This window comes from Trachypithecus francoisi, unplaced genomic scaffold, assembly GCF_009764315.1.
Source record: "Trachypithecus francoisi isolate TF-2019V2 unplaced genomic scaffold, Tfra_2.0 Lachesis_group12, whole genome shotgun sequence".
In the NCBI taxonomy this organism is placed as follows: Eukaryota; Metazoa; Chordata; class Mammalia; order Primates; family Cercopithecidae; genus Trachypithecus; species Trachypithecus francoisi.
In genome coordinates, this window is record NW_022681457.1 from 109,169,277 (window position 1) to 109,189,773 (window position 20,497).

Sequence of the window (20,497 nt, forward strand, 5' to 3'; positions counted from 1 at the left end):
GAGGCGGAGCTTGCAGTGAACCGAGATCGCGCCACTGCACTCCAGCCTGGGCAACTCAGCGAGACTCCATCTCAAAAAAATAAATAAATAAAAATAAAAATTAGCTGGGCATGGTGGCAGGCGCATGTAATCCCAGCTACTCAGAAGGCTGAGGCAGGAGCATCACTTGAACCCGGAAGGCAGAGGTTGCAGTGAGCCAAGATTGCGCCATTGCACTCCAGCCTGAAGGACAGAGCGAGACTCTGTCTCAAAAAAAAAAAAAGAAGAGAGAGAGAAAAAGAAAGAGATTCATGTATTGTGTGTATCAACATGTTGTTCTTTTTGTTACTCAGTAATATTTCCATTCTATGGATATACCACAATATACCACATTTCTTTTCTTTGTTTTCTTTTCTTTTTTTTTTTTTTTGACATGGAGTCTTGCCCTATTGCCCAGGCTGGAATGCAGTGGTGTGATCTTGGCTCACTGCAACCTCTGCCTCCCGGGTTCAAGTGATCCTCCCACCTCAGTCTCCTGAGTGGCTGGGATTACAGGCACACACCACCACGCCCAGCTAATTTTTGTATTTTTAGTAGAGACAGGGTTTCACCATGTTGGCCAGGCTGGTCCCGAACTCCTAACCTCATGTGATCCACCCACTTAGGCCTTTATTTATTTATTTATTTATTTAAGAGACAGAGTCTCACTCTGTCTCCCAGGCTAGAGTGCAGTGGTGTGATCATGGCTTATTGCAACCTCCACCTCCTGGGTTCAAGTGATTCTCATGCCTCAGCCTCCCAAATAGCTGGGATTACAGGCATGAGCCACCATGCCTAGCTAATTTTATATTTTTAGTAGAGATGGAATTTCACCATATTGGCCAGGCTGGTCATGAATTCCTGACTTCAAGTGATCCACCTGCCCCTCGGCCTCCCAAAATTCTGAGATTGCAGGTGTGTACCACCACGCCTGGCCAAAACCCCTCTTTTTAAGGAGCCTCGTGAAGGATTCTTGTTCTTTGAAACATCCCTTGGAAAATCCCATTTAAGGCTGGGCGTGGTGGCTCATGCCTGTAATCCCAGCACTTCGGGAGGCTGAGGCAGGAGGAATACTTGAGCCCAGGAGTTCAAGACCAGCCTGAGCAACATAGTGAGACCTCATCTCTACCAAAAATTTAAAAATATCAGCCAGGCGTGGTGATAGATATCTGTAGTCCCAGCCACTTGGGAGGCTGAAGCAGGGGGATCCCTTGAGCCTAGGAGGTTAAGGCTGCAATGAGCTGTGTTCGTGCCACTGTACTCTAGCCTGGGTGACAGAGTGAGACTTGTCTCAAAAAAGAGAAAAAAATAAAACACACACACACACACACACACACACACACACAAGAAAATCCTATTTAAAGGGGATCTTCTCAATTTTCCATGCTCTCATTCCACTCCCGCAGGGAAGTGTGGTTCTTTGGGTAGGCCACACCTTCTCTGGGCTTCAATTTCTTCACCCCTCAAAATGTAGGAGTACCTGTGCTGCCTTCTAGGGGCACTGGGAGAATTAAGATGATGCCTGAAGTGCTGGGATCCTAGTAAGCATGTCGTAACTGGTCTCCAGTTCACCTGGAGCTTTGAAGTTCACCTGGGAACCAGGATGGAGCTCCCCAGCCTTAGTGTCCTTGTCCTTGGCAGGGCCCCGGATATCAATCCACCCTCGGTCACCAGGCAGACATGGTGCAGCCAGCAGAGCCTTGCTGCCCCTTGGCCGGCCGTGGCCAGCCTCTGGGAGACAAGCGCCCCAAGGAGGCAGATGCGCCACACATCAGGCCACAGGAGGCTCCGCCAGAGCCCAGCCCAGGGGTACATGGGGACAGCTCTCAGGAAGCAATGCCCCCAGTGTCCATGGTGGCTCCAGAGGAAAAGATAGCCAGCTCCTTCCTGCCATCCACGCCTGGACCTACAAAAACAAAAGGAGGGTAAGTCACCCTCCAGTGCCATCCCCTGCCCCCAACAAGGATGCCCTTCTGCTGAGTTTCAGGTGAGGTGAATTCTAGTCCAGACTGCTCCTGACCCGGTAGAGGACCTTGGGCAAGTCATGCTCCCCTGGGTCTCAATTTCCCCATCTGTGTAACGGCTGGAATACCAGAATTCTTGGTTCCGTGAGCCTGTATACATGAGGATGTGGGGAAATAAGGAGCCCCCTGAAATGAGAAGGCCAAGGGGATGAGGCTGGGGTGGAACTGAGTGTCCTCGGGGCTGAGAGGGGAGGGTAAGGGGGCAAACCTTCAGCTGAGCCCTTCTCCCACCTGCGGGTTTCTCCTCTATTCAGGGGTGAGGCTGTGGAGACCCAGCCAGCACCGGGGCCTCTTCCTCCACCAGTAAGTAGGGCCATAATGGGAATGGGGACAGGCTGTGTAGGGGAAGGGCAGGGGGGATCAGGAGGAGGAAAAGGGCAGAGGCAGATATGGCACGTCAAAACCCTATTTGGAGTCAAACTGAAGAAGGTGTGTGTGGCTGTGTGTGAAAGTGCACATGGATGTGCACACATGTGTGTGTGCCTGTGTGTGTATTCTGAGTGGGCGTCAAGAATGCTCTTATGCTCTGGAGCCCTTGGGTCCATCCCAGGTGGTGGCTTCTTCCACATCAGCATGGATTTCTTCCACCCATTTGCCCTCGGCCACAGCCACACAATCCAAAGTGTCCCTGAACACCTGGGAGGCTTCCCCAACCTCTCCCAGACACCCTCCCCACCCCCGGCTCTGCCACTTCCTAATTCTTTGACCTGACCCGGCAACCTGCAAATACACAGTCACTAGCATGCCCTGCCAGCACCTGCCCTGTCTCATCCTGCTGTGTTCATTGGCAAAACCCCACCCTGGCTAAACCCACCCAGCCTTGTACCCATGTTGAGCCGCTCAGCGCGGCTGGAGAACATCCTGTCTTGTTGATGGGTTTCACTTTCAAGCAGTAACCACTCATGCCAGGTGCTGCTGGCAAGTCTCACTTTTCCATGGCCACACCGCCCTCCCCTCTGCTCCAGCTTATCATTTCACAACAGCACCCTCCGTGCCCCTCATCTCACCTGTGTGTCACTGACAAACAGAAGCATCAGATGAGAAGCAGTCCCAAACCCACCACACTCCCTGCCTTGATTTGGCTGCAATGGGAGCTGTGAAGATGGGCCCCAGGTCCCATGGCTGTCTACCCACTTATTCATTAGCTCTCGTCCCCTCCCCCACCACATGATCCCTCTCTGCATTACTACAGGATGAGTCCATCAGCATACAAATATGGCTTAGCCTCCACAATATCAAAAGCTGCCTTTCTTTATTTTTTTTCCTTTTTTTTTTTTTGAGACAGAACCTCTGTTGCCCAGGCTGGAGTGCAGTGGTGTGATCACGGCTCACTGCAACCTCTACCTCCCGGGTTCAAGCTAGTCTCAGCCTCCCGAGTAGCTGGGACTACAGGCGTGCACCAGCATGCCCCACATCAAAAGCCATCTTTCTTTGCTCCCCTTTGCAGCATCATCCCTCAATAATTGTCTCCCTCACCTCCTCTGCTTGTCTTTTCTCAACACGTCCCCATATGAGAGCTTTTATCGGGGTCTCCATAATCTCCATCTGGCTTATCAAATGGAAAAGCTCTGTCCTTACAGAGCCCACCTCAAAACAGCAGAAGACACAGCGGCTCCCTCTCTTCTTCTCAATGCTGCCTTCTGCAGGCTCTGTGACAGCCCCACCTTGGTTCTCCTCCCATGTCACTAGCAACTCCTTCTCAGTCTCCCTCCCTAGTTCCTCCTCATCTTCTCCACCCTCGGGGCTCCGTGCTCTGGTCTCCCATCTCCATTCTCTGCCTGGATGATCTTATTCGGTCCCTCTGATGATTCCCAAATCCACATCTTCAGGCGAGACTTTGCCTTTTTTTTTTTTTAATTGACACAGGCCGGAGTGCAGTGGTACAGTCTCAGCTCACTGCAACCTCTGTCTCTGAGATTCAAGCGATTCTCTTGCCTCAGCCTCCCGAGTAGGTGGGATCACAGGCACGCACCACCTCACCTGGCTAATTTTTGTATTTTTAGTAGAGACGGGGTTTCACCATATTGGCCAGGCTGCTCTTGAACTCCTTACCTCAGGTGATCCGCCCACCACGGCCTCCCAAAGTGCTCAGATTACAGGCGTGAGCCACCGCACCCAGCCATAGACCTTGCTTTTAAATTTCATGTTCACATATACAATGGTCTACTTGAATTCCCTCTGGCTGGCTAATTCACTTCTCAAACATGACCACAGCAGTCTTCTTCAGTCCAGCAAATGACACTGCCTTTCTCACCCAAGGGACTCATGCAACCCAGCTCAAAATCACCTGATTCCTCCTTTTCTCTCGATAATCCTTTCACGTGTGTCAACAAGCCCTGTTTAGTGCTACCTACAAAATAAATCCTGAATCCGTCCCTTCTTTCCACCCCCTCTTTCATTACCCTAGTCCAAGCCTCATCTTCTTAGAATAAGATCCAAAATCTTCACCAAGATCCATAAAGCCCTATGTCTAGCCACTCTGGTCTGACCTCCAGCCTTTGAATATGCTAAGCCTAGTCTCACCTCAGGGCCTTTGAGTGTGCCTGTGCCTGAACTCCTCCCCATAGACAGTCTAATGGCTAACTCTTTTGAGTCATTCACTTTTCAGTTTCGACATCAGTTTTTTTCCACGAGGCCTTCCCTGGCCAGCCGATCTCAAGGAACCTGTCAGCCACACTCTGCTTATCACATTGCCCTGTTTTGTTGTCTTTGTAGTACTTTCTCCCTCTGACATGATCTTTAAGTTGTCAACCTATTCATCATCTAGAACACAAGCTCCCTGAGGGCAGCCTCGCTAATTGACTTACCCTCTGTGTTTTGTGCCTCAAACAATGCCCAGCACATGGTAGGTACTCAACAGGAATGTGGTGAATAAATGAATGGATGGGAATGAGACAAGGTACCTCTCTGAACTGGTGAGAAGTCAGATGAGAAATAGGAACTAGGCTGGATGCGGTGGCTTACGCCTATAATCCCAGCACTTTGGGAGGCCGAGGCGGGTGGGTCACCTGAGGTCAGGGGTTCAGGACCTGCCTGGCCAAAATACAAAAATTAGTCAGGCATGGTGGTGTGCGCCCGTAGTCCCAGCTACTCAGGAGGCTGAGGCAGGAGAATCGCTTGAACCTGTGAGGCAGAGGATGCAGTGAGCCAAGATCACACCACTGCACTCGACATCCCGAGCAACAGAGCATGACTCTGTCTTGGAAAAAAAAAAAAAAAAAGAGAGAGAGAGAGAAATAAGAACTATTCCTTGCCTGTGCGTTTCCACCTTTTCCCCCATCCCTACCCCATGCACAGAGTGGGCTGGATACTGTGGGGGAGAAGAGGAGAGGGCACAATTTGGCTCCGCAAGTACATACTGAGTCTCTGTGGCATACCAGGCCCAGTGCTTGGAGGGAAAGGACAAGGAAAGCCGAGGAGGGCCCCTGCTCCCTGCTCCGGAGGATGCAGCTGAGCTGTTGGCACCACAAGAGATGAGAGTCCTGGACAGGAGGTCCTGCAGGCACTCAGAGGAGCCCTGAGACCATTGGGTAGCTTTCTGGAGAGGGAGGACTGATATTAGACTATACAGAGGGAACGGAATACGGACAGAGCCAGGGAGTAGAAAGGGGAGTAGCCAGGGATGGGTGCAGTGGCTCACGCCTGTAATCCGAGCACTTTGGGAGGCCGAGGCAGGTGGATTACTTGAGGTTAGAGTTCAAGACCAGCTTGGCCAACACGGGGAAATCCCGTCTCTACTAAAAATACAAAAAAATTAGCCAGGCATGGTGGCAGGCACCTATAATCCCAGCTACTCAGGGGGCCAAGGCAGGAGAATCACTTGAACCCAGGAGGCAGAGGCTGCAGTGAGCTGAGATGGCGCCATCGCACCCTAGCCTGGGGGACAAGAGTGAGACTTTGTCTCAAAAAAAAAAAAAAACCCACAAAAAATTAGCTGGGCATGGTGGCAGGTGCCTGTAGTCCCGGCTACTCGGGAGGCTGAGGCAGGAGAATCACTTGAACCCAGGAGGCAGAGACTGCAGTGAGCTGAGATCGTGCCATTGCACTCCAGCCTAGGCAGCGAATGAAACTCCGTCTCAAAAAAAAAAAAAAAGCAAAGAAAGGGCAGCCAGGCAGCAGCAGACCCATCACAAGGAAAGTTACAGAGATAGGAAAGAAGGTGAATGAAGACTGACAATGGAGGGCCATCATCTGGGCCTCACGGGACAAGCATATTGGATACGATGGTCAGAGCGGCTGAAAAGCTAGGCTGGCTGTGATACGAAGCATCCAGTATGTGAGGCAGGCTCACCATGTACTGGTTACCAACTTGTCTGAGTCCAGTGAGGCAGAATATCCATACATACATGTTATATAAAACGGGTTTATTACTAAAGATGGGCAGCAAAGGACAACAGAAGCATGGGATCCACTGTGAGCCTGGCCCCCAAGGCTCAGGAAAGCTGTCTGGGGCAGAGGGAGTCTTGTCTACATGTGCCCCACTTGCTGAGGGACCCCAGAAAGCAGCTCACCCTGGGTTTTATACTTCAAGGTGACATGCTTTGCTGGGCTAAAGCCTTGAAGGCTGTCCTATTTCTGGGGCTCAGGGGAGTGGAACAGATAGATCCTGGGGGTGTTGCAGCCAGTCCCTCTCTATCTTAGGATATTGCATTCCCAGCATATTCTTTAACTATATAATCTTCAGAACTATATAATTCTTTAACTACATAATCGGTTTTAACAAGTGAAAAATGAGAGAGAACTAGGTGGGTCTAAGGCCCACCTGCACCCGGAGACCCATCCTGCACAGTCCTAGAGTGGAGCATTTGGCCTTAGCACTCTAATGTCCCTCTTAACACCTTGCACAAAGCTAGAAGAATAAATACTAGATTAGAGCACCTGGAGGCTGGGGACTAGGCACCCCTGTATCCACGTGACTGCACGTGTGGCACAGGTGGATGAAGGGATGGGCGTGACGGTCACAGGCAGCCCCCGCAGGCTCAGGGGTAGCAGGGCAGTGACACAAGAGCTGCACAGAGGTCAACCCAGTAGTCTGTGCAGGACACGTGGTGCCAGGTCGAAGGGGCTCAGAGAAGGCAGGAGGAATCCAGGTGTGTAAGGGCTAGAGAAGCTGGAAGGAAAGATGTCAGGGGCTTGGCACCATTATTCACCCACAGGCTGAGTGCGTGCTGGGAGCAGAGCTTGGGGCTGGGTCCTGAAATAATAGGACATATTCTGAGACAGACCCCTACCCACCTCGGGGCTCAGAGTCTGCATCTGCGACGGGGCAGAGGCCTCGGACTTCGGAAGCCCTGTAGTCGCCAGAGGGCCAACATGACAGTGAGGCTGGATTCATGGCTACCATCTTGGGCCCCCAATATCACAATGGAGTGGGAGCCCCAGAACTGCCTTTTTTTTTTCTTTTTTGAGACAGGGTCACATTCTGTCGCCCATGCTAGAGTGCAGTGGCACAATCTTGGCTCACTGCAGCCTCCGCCTCCTGGGCTCAAGTAATCCTCCCACCTCAGCCCCTTCAAGTAGCTGGTAGTACAGGCGCGAGCCACCATGCCTGGCTAATTTTTGTGTTTTCTGTAGAGACAGGGTTCCACCATGTTGCCCAGGCTGTTCTCAAACTCCTGAGCTCAAGCAATCCACCTGCCTCAGCATCCCGAAGTGTTAGGATTACAGGCATGAGCCACCGCACCCAGCCCAGAACTGCTTTTGATTGCTAGTTTGTTTTAGGCTTCACAGAAATTGAGCATTTGCCTTTAATTCAGAAAAACAATTAAAGGAGTTTTTGGCATGGGAAAATTGGGTCTCCTTTCTAGGCTTCAGAATACTCAACTAGAATTTTTTTTTTTTTTTTTTTTTTGAGATGGAATTTTGCTCTTGTTGCCCAGGCTGAAGTTGCAATGGTGTGATCTCAGCTCACCTCAACCTCCGCCTCCCAGGTTTAAACAATTCTCCTGCCTCAGCCCTCCCCAGTAGCTGGGATTACAGGCATGTGAAAAACGTCCAGCTAATCTTGCATTTTTAGCAGAGACGGGGTTTCTCCATGTTGGTCAGGCTGGTCTCAAACTCCCTACCTCAGGTGATCCACCCGCCTCAGCTTCCCAAAGTGCTGGGATTACAGGTTGAATTATTTTCAACCCTACTGCTTGCTAAGCGTTTACTCTGTAAACGCTTAGCAAGATTATTTACATTATCTTGCTTCTCAGACGTCACTGAGAAAAGTGAAATAATCAGTGTTTAGTTAACATACATATTGAGGACGACATACCAAACACAGTTGTGAAACTGGTGACTTCATAGTGAATGGAGCTTGTGACCTAGTTGGCGGAAAGTCTAGACCATTACATGTCAACAAATAAATACAGTTTAGGCCGGGTGCAGTGGCTTATGCCTGTAATCCCAACACTTTGAGTGGCTGAGGTGGGCAGATCACTTGAGGCCAGGAGTTTGAGACCAGCCTAGGCAACATGGCAAAACCCCGTCTCCACTAAAAATACAAAAAAATTAGCCGGGCTGTGGTGGCGCACACCTGTGATCCCACCTACTTGGGAGGCTGAGGCATGAGAATCACTTGAACCCGGGAGGCAGAAGTTACAGTGAGCCAAGATCACGCCACTGCACTCCAGCCTGGGAGACAGAACGAGACTCTGTCTCAAAAAAAAAAAAAAAAAGACTCTAGGTTCACACTCATCAGGACGACTGCTATAACAAGAAAAAAAAAAAAAAATAACAGAAAATAACAAATGTTGACAAGGAAACTGGAACACCTACGTACTGCTGGTAGAAATGGAAAATGGTACAGCTACTGTGGTAAACATGTGGTAAACATGATGGTAAACGTGGTAAACATGATAGGCCTGCATGGTGGCTCACACCTGTAATCCCAGCACTTTGGGAAGTCGAGGCGGGCAGATCGCTTGCGGTCAGGAGTTCAAGACCAGCCTGGCCAATATGGCAAAACCCTGTCTCTACTAAAAATACAAAAATTAGCCAGGCGTGGTGGCACGCACCTGTAGTTCCAGCTACTCCAGGGGCTGAGCCATGAGAATCGCTTGAACCTGGCAGGCAGAGGTTGCAGTGAGCCAAGACCATGCCATTGCACTCCCACCTGGGCAACAAGAGCAAAACTCTGTCTCAAAAAAAAAGGAAAGAGAAGAGAAGAGAAGAGAAAAAAGAAAAGAGTATGATAGCAGTTCCTCAGAAAATTAAAGATACAATTACTACTATACGATGCTGAAACTCCATTTCTGGGTATATACCCCAGAGAATTGAAAGCAGGGTCTCAAGGAGATCTTTGTTCACTTATGTTCATGGCAGTATTATTCACAGCGGATAACAGATGAAAGCAACCCAAGTGTCCATTGACAGATGAATGGATATGCCAGATGTGGTCTGTACATACAATAGATTATTCAGCCTTAAAAAGGGAGGAAATTGGCCGGGCGCGGTGGCTCAAGCCTGTAATCCCAGCACTTTGGGAGGCCGAGACGGGCGGATCACAAGGTCAGGAGATCGAGACCATCCTGGCTAACACGGTGAAACCCCGTCTCTACTAAAAATACAAAAACTAGCCGGGCGAGGTGGCGGGCGCCTGTAGTTCCAGCTACTCGGGAGGCTGAGGCAGGAGAATGGCGTGAACCCGGGAGGCAGAGCTTGCAGTGAGCTGAGATCCGGCCACTGCACTCCAGCCCCGGCGACAGAGTGAGACTCCGTCTCAAAAAAAAAAAAAAAAAAAAAAGGGAGGAAATTCTGCCACATGCTGCCACATGGATGAGCTTTGAGGATGTTATGCTAAGTGAAATAAGCCAGTGACAAAAAGACAAAGCAATTCCACTTATATGAGATTCTTTTTTTGAGACGGAGTCTCGCTCTGTCACCCAGGCTGGAGTGCAGTGGCACGATCTTGGCTCACTGGAAGCTCCGCCTCCCAGGTTCACTCCATTCTCCTGCCTCAGCCTCTTGAGTAGCTGGGACTACAGGCACCCACCACCACTCCTGGCTAATTTTTTTTTTTTTTTTTTTTTGTATTTTTAGTAGAGACAGGGTTTCACCATGTAGCCAGGATGGTCTCGATCTCTTGACCTCATGATACCACCAGCCTCGGCCTCCCAAATTGCTGGGATTACAGGCGTGAGCCACCGTGCCTGGCCTTATATGAGATTCTTAGTCAAATCCGTAGAGACAGGAAGTGGAAATGGTAGTTGCCAGGGCTCGGGGGAGTGGTGATAGGAGGTTATTATTTAATGGATATGGAGTTTCTGTTCTACAAGATGAAAAGACCAGCCTGGGCAACATAGCAGGACTCTGTCTCTAAAAAAAGAAAATCGTTGGCTGGACGCAGTGGCTCATTCCTATAATCCCAGCACTTTGAGAGGCCGAGGCGGGTGGATCACAAGGTCAGGAGATCAAGGCCATGCTGACCAACATGATGAAACCCTGTCTCTACTAAAATACAAAAAATTAGCCAGGCTTGGTAGCGTGCACCTGTAGTCCCAGCTACTCGGGAGGGTGAGGCAGGGGAATTGCTTGAACCTGGGAGGCAGAGGTTGTAATGAGCCGAGATCATGCCACCACACTCCAGCGTGGCAACAGAGCGAGAATTCATCTCAAAAAGAAAGAAAGAAAGAAAATCATTAAGGTGGTAAATGTGCCCGGGTATGGTGGCTCATGCCTGTAATCCCAGCACTTTGGGAGGCCGAGGCAGGCATATCACCTGAGGTCAGGAGTTTGAGACCAGTTTTGCCAACATGGTGAAACCCTGTCCCTACTAAAAATACAAAAATTAGCCAGGTGTGGTGGTGCACACCTGTGATCCTAGCTACTTGGGAGGCTGAGGCATGAGAATTGCTTGAACACAGGAGGCAGAGGTTGCAGTGAGCCAAGATCTCCAGCCACTTCTCTCCAGCCTGGGCAACAGAGTGAGACTCTGTCTCAAAACAAACAAACAAACAAAGATGGTAAATGTTATGTGTATGTTATCATATGAAAAAAAAAAAGTTGGAAAATAAAAAAAAGGACTCTAGGTCTGGGGCATGAGCCACGGGGATGTCATTAAGTGAGACACAAGCCTGGGTAGCAGCAGATGAGAGGAATCTGAGGTCTCTGCTTTGGTCCTGTTCTAGACACCCAAGAAGAGATGTCAAGGAGGATGTCTGGTATTAGGAAGGACAAAGAAACGTGAGGAAAATGGAGTCATGGGCAGGAAGACGACTTCTAGGGAGGGAGGGAGCCCAGAGCAGGGGGAGGACTGAGGACAAATCCCTGGGTCTCCACAACACTGAGAAATAGAGCACGAGTGAGGAGGAGCCAGCACCAGAGGCAGGGGCAGAGCAACCAGTGAGGGGTGGGAGTCTAGAGCAGGGGGCATTTCCAGAAGGACAGAGTGAATGGGCATCTGTGTCTAATGCTGCCAAGGGGTCAACTCAGATGAGGGCAGAGATCTGACCGTGGCATGACAAGAGCAGCTTTAGGGAGTGCTAGGCAGAGCCTGATTGGAGATGGAAGTGTGGAGTCAGGACAGCCAATGCTTTCAAGGAATTTTGCAATAGAAGGGGAGCAGAGAACTGGGATGATGGAGGTGAGGTGGTATCAGGAGACTTTGTTTTTTTCTTAAAGAAGGAAGATTAGCCGGCTTTGGTGGCACACATCTGTAATCCCAGCACTTTGGGAGGCTGAGATAGGAGGATCATTTAAGCCCAGGGGTTTGAGACCAGCCTGGGCAAGACGAGACCCTGTCTCTACAAAAAATTAAAATATTAGCCAGGCCTGGTGGTGAGCACCTGTAGTCTTAGCCACTTGGGAGGCTGAGGTGGGATTATCCCTTGAGCCCAGGAATTCAAGGTGGCAGTGAGCTGAGATCGTGTCACCGCATTCCAGCCTGGGCAACAAAATGAGACCTTATTTCTTTCAAAATAAAAGAGAGAAGATGATAATATATTTACATGCTGATAGAAGTAATCTGGTGGGGAAAGCAAAGTTGGTAATTTAGGAAGAGAGAGTGTGTAGTAAGCACAGCGCCTTTCACTGGGAGAAAAGCCTGGCCTGGCAGGAGGCAGAATGGGAACAGGCAGTCCCTCTGAGGAGAGGGAACAGGTGCAAGAGAGCCTGGGGTTGCTGAGTGAATGAGAAGAGGCAGCCAAGGTCCTGCCCTCAATGCTTACCTTCTGGTCAGGAGGGCAGACAACAGGCATGAACAAGGCCAAGTGGTGGGACCGGGAGTAACTCACTCAAGACCACGGCTCAGCCAGGTGTGGTGGCTCACACTTGTCATCCCAGCACTTTGGGAGGCCAAGGCAGAGGATCACCTGAGGTCAGGAGTTCCAGACCAGCCTGGGCAACATGGTGAAACCCTGTCTCTACAAAAAACACAAAGATTAGGCCAGGTGCAGTGGCTCATGCCTGTAATCCCAGCACTTTGGGAAGCCAAGGCAGACAGACAGATCACCTGAGGTCAGGAGTTTGAGAGCAGCCTGGTCAATGTGGCAAAACCCCATCTCTGCTAAAAATATAAAAATTAGCTGGGCATGGTGATGCATGCCTGTAGTCCCAGCCACTCAGGAGGCTGAGGCAGGAGAATCGCTTGAACCTGGGAGGTGGAGGTTGCAGTGAGCCAAGATCACACCACTGCACTCCAGCCTGGGAAACACAGCAAGACATCATCTCAAAAAAAAAAAAAAAAAAAAGATTAGCTGGGCGTGGCAGTGCACAGCTGTAGTCCCAGCTACTCTGGAGGCTGAGGTGGGAGGATCACTCAAGCCTGGAAGGTCAAGGCTACAATAAGCTGAGATCACGCCACCGTACTCCAGCCTGAGTGACAGAGCAAAACCCTGTCTCAAAAACAAGAAGAAAGAAGAAGAAGAAGACGAGGAGGAGGAGGAGGAGGAAAGAAGAAAGAAGGAGAAGGAGAAGGAGAAGGAGAAGAAGAAGAAGAAGAAAGAAGAAAAGAAGAAAGAAGAAAGAAGAAGAAGAAGAAGAAGAAGAAAGAAGAAGAAGAAGGAGGAGGAGGAGGAGGAGAAGAAGAAGAAGAAAGAAGAAGAAGAAGAAGAAGAAAGAAGAAGAAGAAGAGGAATAGGAAGAGGAAGAAGAAGAAAGAAGAAGAGGAAGAGGAAGAGGAAGAAGAAGAAGAAGAAGAAGAAGAAGAAGAAGAAGAAGAAGAAGAAGAAGAAGAAGAAGAAGAGAAGAAGAAAGAAGAAAGAAGAAGAGAAGAAGAAGAAGAAAGAAGAAGAAGGAAGAAGAAGAAGAAGGAGGAGGAGGAGGAGGAAGAAGAAGAAGAAAGAAGAAGAAAGAAGAAGAAGAAAGAAGAAAAGAAGAAGAGGAATAGGAAGAGGAAGAAGAAGAAGAAGAGGAAGAGGAAGAGGAAGAGGAAGAGGAAGAGGAAGAAGAAGAAGAAGAAGAAGAAGAAGAAGAGAAGAAGAAGAAGAAGAAGAAGGAAGAAGAAAGAAGAAGAAGAACAGAAGAAGAAGAAGAAGAAGAACCCTCACTGGGAGGTAGCAAGTCAAGCGTTGGGGAGGACGTGGGGCAGGAGGACGTGGGGCAGGAGGATGTGGGGCAGGAGCACAGTGGGGTGCATGTGAGATTTGGGGTACATCCTCCAAAGGCTCAGAGAGTAAGGGGGCAGTCTGAGGATCTCTGGAGAGGGGATGGCAGGGAGATTTGTGGGACACTCTGCTAGAGGCCTCCTGGATCCCCTCCCCTATCCCCAGGAGGTGAGGGACATTGGAGAGAGGCGGGAGCCGGACTGTGTGCAGCAGCAGCCTCAGAAGCCCGTGGTGGCTGCAGAGACACAGAACCTCGGGAAATTCCAGCAGGGCTTCATGAAGTGCTTGCTGGAGGTGGAGAAAGTGGAAGCCTCCCATCGGAGAGCCTTGAAGGCCCGGTCCCTGACAGCCCAGAAGTCCCCCAGGACCCTGACCGCAGTGCCCACCTCATCCCCAAGCCTGCCTCAGACCCCTGCCTCGGCCCCTGCCAGTGGCCCATCGTGGGCCAGGCTGTCAGCTCCTGGGCCAGAGCCTGCCCCCGTGGGAGCCCCGGTCCCCACCTCCATGCCTTGCCCTGTCCTGCTGTGCCCTGCCCTGGACCTGGGCTGGAGAAGGATGGAGCTCTTGCACCACAGCAGCGAGAGAACCCTGAGCTACGCCAAGGCACGGTAGGAGCCCCCGTTGCCCACCTGCCTGCTCCTGAAAGGCCCCAAGATCAGAGCCTTGTCCCGGATGCAGGTCCCTGTCCCTGTACCTGCCTGTTCCCTTGTGTGTCCCCCACTCTCCATTTCTCCTCCTGTGTCTCCTCTCCGCATCTCCCATGTCTCTGCCTCCTCTCCCATTTCTGCCCCTTTTCTAACTCCCCCGAAGGGGTCTCCCTCTATTCCCCCTCTCCTCTATCCCATTCCTCCTCTGGGTCTCCTTTTCCCTGCCATTCTTGATCCCTCCTGGCTCCCCAAAGCCTCCCCAATGACCTCCTCCTGCAGGCTTCCCTAACCCCTCCCCTAGCTATCAGCAGGGTGGGCGGCCGGAAATTGCCCTGGGCTGGGGTTCTGTCCTCTGCAGGCAGGAGCCGGAAGAGCAGAACCTCCAAAAGCTGCATCAAAAATGGGAAAAGTCCGAGGAGCAACTGACCCTGAAGCAAGAGGAAGGTGACAGCAGGGAGGCCAGGGAGGTCCCAGCACAGGCAGGACCCTTGGTCCTTGGGGGTTTATAGGTGCAGGGCAGACTGGGGTGTTTTCTAGATCACACAGCTGCCACCATGCCCACCATAGCCCCATGTAGCAGATCCAGCAGGGGTTTTCTGCACTTGGCCTATGGCGCAGGGCAGGGTAAGGGGTTGGCCCCAGCTCACAAAGCTGCCGGGTTGGCGAAGCCAGACCTCATGCTGGGTCAATTTTTTTCTTTTTTCTTTTCTTTTTTTTTTGAGACGGAATCTCACTCTGTCACTCAGGCTGGAGTGCAGTGGCACGATCTCAGCTCACTGCAACATCTGCCTCCAAGGTTCAAACGATTCTCCTACCTCAGCCTCCTGAATAGCTGGGATTACAGGTGTGTGACACCATGCCTGGTTAATTTTTGTATTTTTAGTAGAGACGAAGTTTCACCATATTGGCCAGGCTGGTCTTGAACTCCTGAACTCAACTGATCTACCCACCTTGGCCTCCCAAAATGTGGAATTACAGGTGTGAGCTACCGCGCCCGGCCTTGTGCTAGGTCTTCTGACTCGAAGTCCAGCGCTCTCCCTGTGCCAGAGCTGCCTCTCTGAGAGAATGACAGAAGCCCTGCAGAGTGCTTTAGGTTTTGGAATAGTTTCTGCTTCCCTTAACCCAAGCCTGCTCCATGGTCGTCTTCAGAGCACCCTGGATGGGAGACAGGGCTCCAGGAACCCTGCCCATCCTAGACAGTCCCTCATCATTAAACAAGGCCACCAGCCTAAGCATGTCCCCCATTCCCACCACATCTCATCTTCACCAAAAAGTTAAAAAGTTCTGAACGCCTACCCTGCTCTCTATTGTCCTCAGGACGGGGTCCTGTGACCCCACTCCCCCATCACCCTGGCCCTAGAAGAATGGATGTACATCCTCCTTCCATCCCCCACCCCTCCCCAAAGCCCGCAACCCTCTTGGCCAAAGTGGTCCCTTCCTCTGTCTTCCCTGGATACTCTCACTGGCTCCCTGTGACCCCATCCTTTAAGTCCACCCCTTTTAGTATTAAAACCCTCTACCATGGCTGGGCACAGTGGCTCATGCCTATAATCCCAGCACTTTGGGAGCCTGAGGCAGGAGGATCGCTTGAGGCCAGGAGTTCAAGACTAGCCTAAGCAACATAGTAAGACCCCCACATCTACAAAAAATTTAAAAATTAGCCATACATGGTAGCATGAGCCTGTAGTCCCAGCTACCCAGGAGGCTGAGGTGGGAGGATCACTTGAGCTCAGGAGTTTGAGGTTTTGGTGGGCTATGATTATGCTACTACACTCCAGCCTGGGCGACAGAGCAAGACCCTCTCTTAAAAATAAAATAATATACAACTCTAGCCGGGCGCGGTGGCTCATAATCCCCACACTTTGGGAGACTTAGGCGGGTGGATCACGAGGTCAAGAGTTCGAGACCAGCCTGACCAACATGATGAAACCCCGTCTCTACTAAAAATACAAAAATTAGCCGGGTGTGGTGGTGCGTGCCTGTAATCCCAGCTACTCAGGAGGCTGAGGCATGAGAATCGCTTGAACCCGGGAAGCGGAGGTTGTAGTGAGCGGAGATCACACCACTGCACTCCAACCTGGGTGACAGAGCGAGACTCTGTCTCAAAAATAGTAATAATAATAATAATATACAACTCCCTAGCCACCTTCCTAAGTGTAGCTCTCCCTGCCCCACCTCCTTGAGCAGTTCATAAACAATGTGCCACTTTGACTCAGAGACTCAGGGTCCCACAACTCCCAATCCCAGTCTACTAATAAAGGGCCGACTGCGCTGCCCCAATGGCTCAAACCACGAGGCATTCTGAGTGATCACACTTGCTTCTGAGAGTTGCTCTGGTTTTTCCTTCTGTGATGTACCTGCCCACGACAGGTCACCACATGCCCCAACACCAGTCCTAGCCCCACCTCTTCCCCACCATTCAGCGCTGTTTGTCAGAGACTTCCAGGCTAACAGAGGCTATTGTGTGCCAGGCACTGAGTTCATACAATACCTCCAAGAGGGTGCGCTGTTGTTACGGCCATCGTACAGATATGGAAATAGAGGCTGACAGAAGTGCAGCAACTTGCCCATGCCCAGCGTCCTAATCAGAGTGGGCTGCCATAACAGAGGACCACAGCCTGGATGGCTGAAACAGCAGATATTTCTTTTGTCACGGTTTTGGAGGCTGGAAGTCCAAGATCAGGGTGTCAGCAGGTTGCTTTCTTCTGTGGCCTCCCTGCTTGGCTTGCAGACAGCTGTCTTCTCATTGTCCTCACATGGTCTTTCCTCTGTGAATGGGCAATCCTGGTATCTCTGTGTGTGTCCAAATTTGTGTTATTTATTTATTTATTTGAGACAGGGCCTTGCTCTGTCACCCACGCTGGAGTGCAGTGCTGTGATCCTACCTCACTGCAGCCTCCACCTCTGGGGCTCAAGCAATCCTTCCACCTCAGCCTCCTGAGTAGCTGGGACTACAAGCATGTGCCACTGTGCCTGGCTAATTTCTAAAATTTTCTATAGAGACGGAGTCTCTTATGTTGTTCAGGCTGGTCTCAGACTCCTGGGCTCAAGTGATTCTACTGCCTCAGCTTCCCGAAGTGCTGGGTGGATGGTGTTAGCCATCGCACCTAGCTCAAATTTCCTTTTTGCATGGGGACTCCAGTTGGATTGGATTAGGGCACACACTAAAGTAAAGGCCTCTTTTTAACTTAATCGCCTCTTTGAAGGCCCTATCTTCAAACACAGGCACGTTCAGAAGTACTGGGGGTTAGGGCTTCAACGTAAGAGCAATCCAGCTTATTAAATGGCAGAGCCAGGCCGGGCACGCTGGCTCATGCGTGTAACTCCAGCACTTTGGGGGACTGAAGCAGGAGGATTGCTTGAGCCTAGGATTTCAAGACCAGCCTGGGCAACATAGGGAGACCCCATCTCTACTAAAAATAAAAATAAAAATAAAAATAAAAGCTGGGCATGGTGGTGTGCACCTGTCATCCGAGCTACTGGGGAGGTGCACATAGTAGGATCCCTCGAGCCCAGGAGATCCAGGAAGCAGTGAGCCATGATCACACCCCTACACTCCAGCTGGATCAACAGAGTAAGACCCTCTATTGACTCCAACCCAGATTTTGCCATGGGGCTGAGAAACCTGACACCACTCAATCTGACTAGTTCACGGCCTTTGTATCAGTTGGTGCTGCTCTGGGGTGTTCTCAGACCCTTCCCATCCTCTGCTCTGGTCCACACGATGCAGCAATCCTTTCGACCGCGTTCATCCAGATCGACCAAGGACCAGATCGACCAAGGACCAGGGCACAGACTTAGTCAGAAAAACTGTCCAGTCATCTAACCTCTGAGCCTCAGTTACATCGTTTTGAGGCTCCCCATCGTTACAAAAGGAATAAGCACTCTACTCTTTTGAGAACATGGCTATAAAGAGTCTAGTCCAGTGTCTGGCACACAGTAGGGTGCCCTAAAGTGGGGGGGGGGGCACTGGCGCTGAGTGAAGGCCACTAATTAGCTGAGCTGTTGGCACCCAAACCAAACCCTTGGCCTGGATTTGGAATAGACAGCAGAGTGAGTCAACGGGATCACAGCCCTTTTCTTTTCTTTTTCTTTCTCTTTCCTCCCTCTCTCCTTCCCTCCCTCTCTCTTTCTTTCTCTCTTTTTTTTTTTTGGAGTCTCGCTGTGTCACCCAGGCTGGAGTACAGTGGCGCAATCTCAGCACACTGCAACCTCTGCCTCCCGGGTTCATGCGATTCTCCTGCCTCAGCCTCCCAAGTAGCTGGGACAACAGGCATGCACCACCATGCCCAGCTAAGTTTTGTATTTTCAGTAGAGACAGGGTTTCACCATGTTGGCCAGGCTGGTGATCTGCCTGCCTCGGCCTCCCAAAATGTTGGGATTACAGGCGTGAGCCAACGCATCCGGCTCTTTTATTTTCACTTTTGATGGTGGAGGCGGCTGGCAGGAGGGTGGTTGGGGTGATAGGATGAACGAGAGAAACAAGAAACGCCCCCACCCCACATAACCCTGCCCTCCCCACAGCCTTCCGCAGCTACTTTGAGATCTTCAATGGCCCTGGTGAGGTGGATGCACAGAGCCTGAAGAACATCCTGCTCCTAATGGGCTTCTCTGTGACGCCGGCCCAGGTGGAGGACGCTCTGATGAGTGCTGATGTGAATGGTGAGTGGCAGAGGGCTCCACTCTGTGTCCCAAGCAGGGCCTGCTTCACCGGCTTGAAGCCTGTGCAGTTGCATGAGGCTCTGTACCTAAAGGATCCCGTGCTTGGTTTAATGCTCTGCTGTCACAGTCTAGAAATGCCTTTGTTGTTCTTGTTTGAGACGAGGTCTGGCTCTGTTGCTCAGGCTAAGGGTAATGCTGTGATCCCTGCTCACCACAGCCTCAACCTTCTAGGCTCAAGCAATCCTGCCACCTCAGACTCCTGAGTAACTGGGACTACAGGCGCACTACCACGCCTGGCTAATTTTTTATTTTTTGTAGAGATAGGGTCTTTGTTGGCCAGGCTGGTCTCAAACTGCTGGACTCCAGGAATCTGCCTGCCTCAGCCTCTCAAAGTGCTGAGATTACAGGTGTGAGCCACTGCGCCCAACATCATATAAATTCTTAACAATTTTTTTTTTTTTTTGCTTTTTTGTTTGTTTGTTTTTGCGACAGAGTCTTGCTTTGTCGCCCAGGCTGGAGTGCAGTGGCACCATCTTGGCTCACTGCAACCTCTGCCTCCCAGGTTCAAGCGATTCTCCTGCCTCAGCCTCCCGAGTATCTGGGATTACAGGTGTGTGCCAACACTCCTGGCTAATTTTTGTATTTTTAGTACAGATGGGGTTTCACCATGTTGGCCAGGTAGGTCTCGAACTCCTGACCTCAGGTGATCCACGCACCTCGCCTCCCAAAGTGCTAGGGTTACAGGTGTGAGCACTTTCAGCTTCTACTTTCCTGTGTGCCCCATGTTGTCTGCATTGAGTATGTACTGCTTGATAATCAGACCCAGAGAGTAACTTCTAATAACCACGCCTGTGCTGCAAGGCATGGACCTGTTCCGAAGGTCCCTGCCCACCCAGTTACTCCTCTGGCCTCCACAGGAGATGGTCATGTGGATTTCAAAGACTTCTTGGCTGTGATGACAGACACCAGGCGCTTCTTCTGCTCTGTGGGTGAGCAGGGATGAGCCCAGGGTAGTCAGAACTGGAGGAGGAGCTGGGAGGTTGCTTGCGGGGAAAGGAGAGGGCATTCAGGACTGCCCTGTGGTAATGGCAGCCACTATCCCTTGTCTCCAGAACAGAACGCCCTGACGGACATGACTCCCCACAACCCCCACACTCTACTCTTTGAGATCCTGTCCCTGCTGGTAGAGATGCTGGCCTTACCAGAGGCAGTCTTAGAGGAAATCACAAAGTGAGTGGGGCTGGTTGTTGGGGGTGAAGGGTTGTGGACACAGAGGTGGCATCTAGCATTTTGGCACTGAGAACTTTTGGTAGTTACGACTTTTACTCACAAGTGAAAGAAACTGGAGGCTGAAGCACGAGAATCGCTTGAACCCAGGAGGTGGAGGTTGCAGTGAGCTGAGATTGCACCACTGCACTTCAGCATAGGCAACAGAATGAGACTCTGTCTCAAAAAAAAAAAAAAAAAAAAAAAAGTGAAAGAAACTAGAATAAAACTGGCTTAAGCAAAAGGGGAATGTATGGCTCAAATCACTGGTTGGGGCCTCAGGACTAGCAGGATCCCAGAGACCAAATGATACCAGTAAGGCTTTCTCTCTCCGCCTATCCATGTCTATGCA

General features: G+C 50.8%; 1 protein-coding gene across 2 annotated transcripts in view; it reads left to right on the top strand.

Annotated features, from left to right (window-relative positions):
• SPATA21 (spermatogenesis associated 21) overlaps positions 1-20,497 on the top strand; it is a 49,415-nt gene that overhangs the window by 16,812 nt on the left and 12,106 nt on the right. The window contains exons 6-12 of one of the 2 annotated variants that reach the window (XM_033228235.1): positions 1,660-1,943; positions 2,297-2,345; positions 13,736-14,178; positions 14,576-14,661; positions 18,742-18,879; positions 19,797-19,868; positions 19,992-20,109. In XM_033228235.1, coding sequence (XP_033084126.1) covers positions 1,660-1,943; positions 2,297-2,345; positions 13,736-14,178; positions 14,576-14,661; positions 18,742-18,879; positions 19,797-19,868; positions 19,992-20,109 — 1,190 coding nt within the window. The remainder of the gene's footprint in view (positions 1-1,659; positions 1,944-2,296; positions 2,346-13,735; positions 14,179-14,575; positions 14,662-18,741; positions 18,880-19,796; positions 19,869-19,991; positions 20,110-20,497) is intronic. The other variant, XM_033228236.1, reaches the window with a different exon arrangement.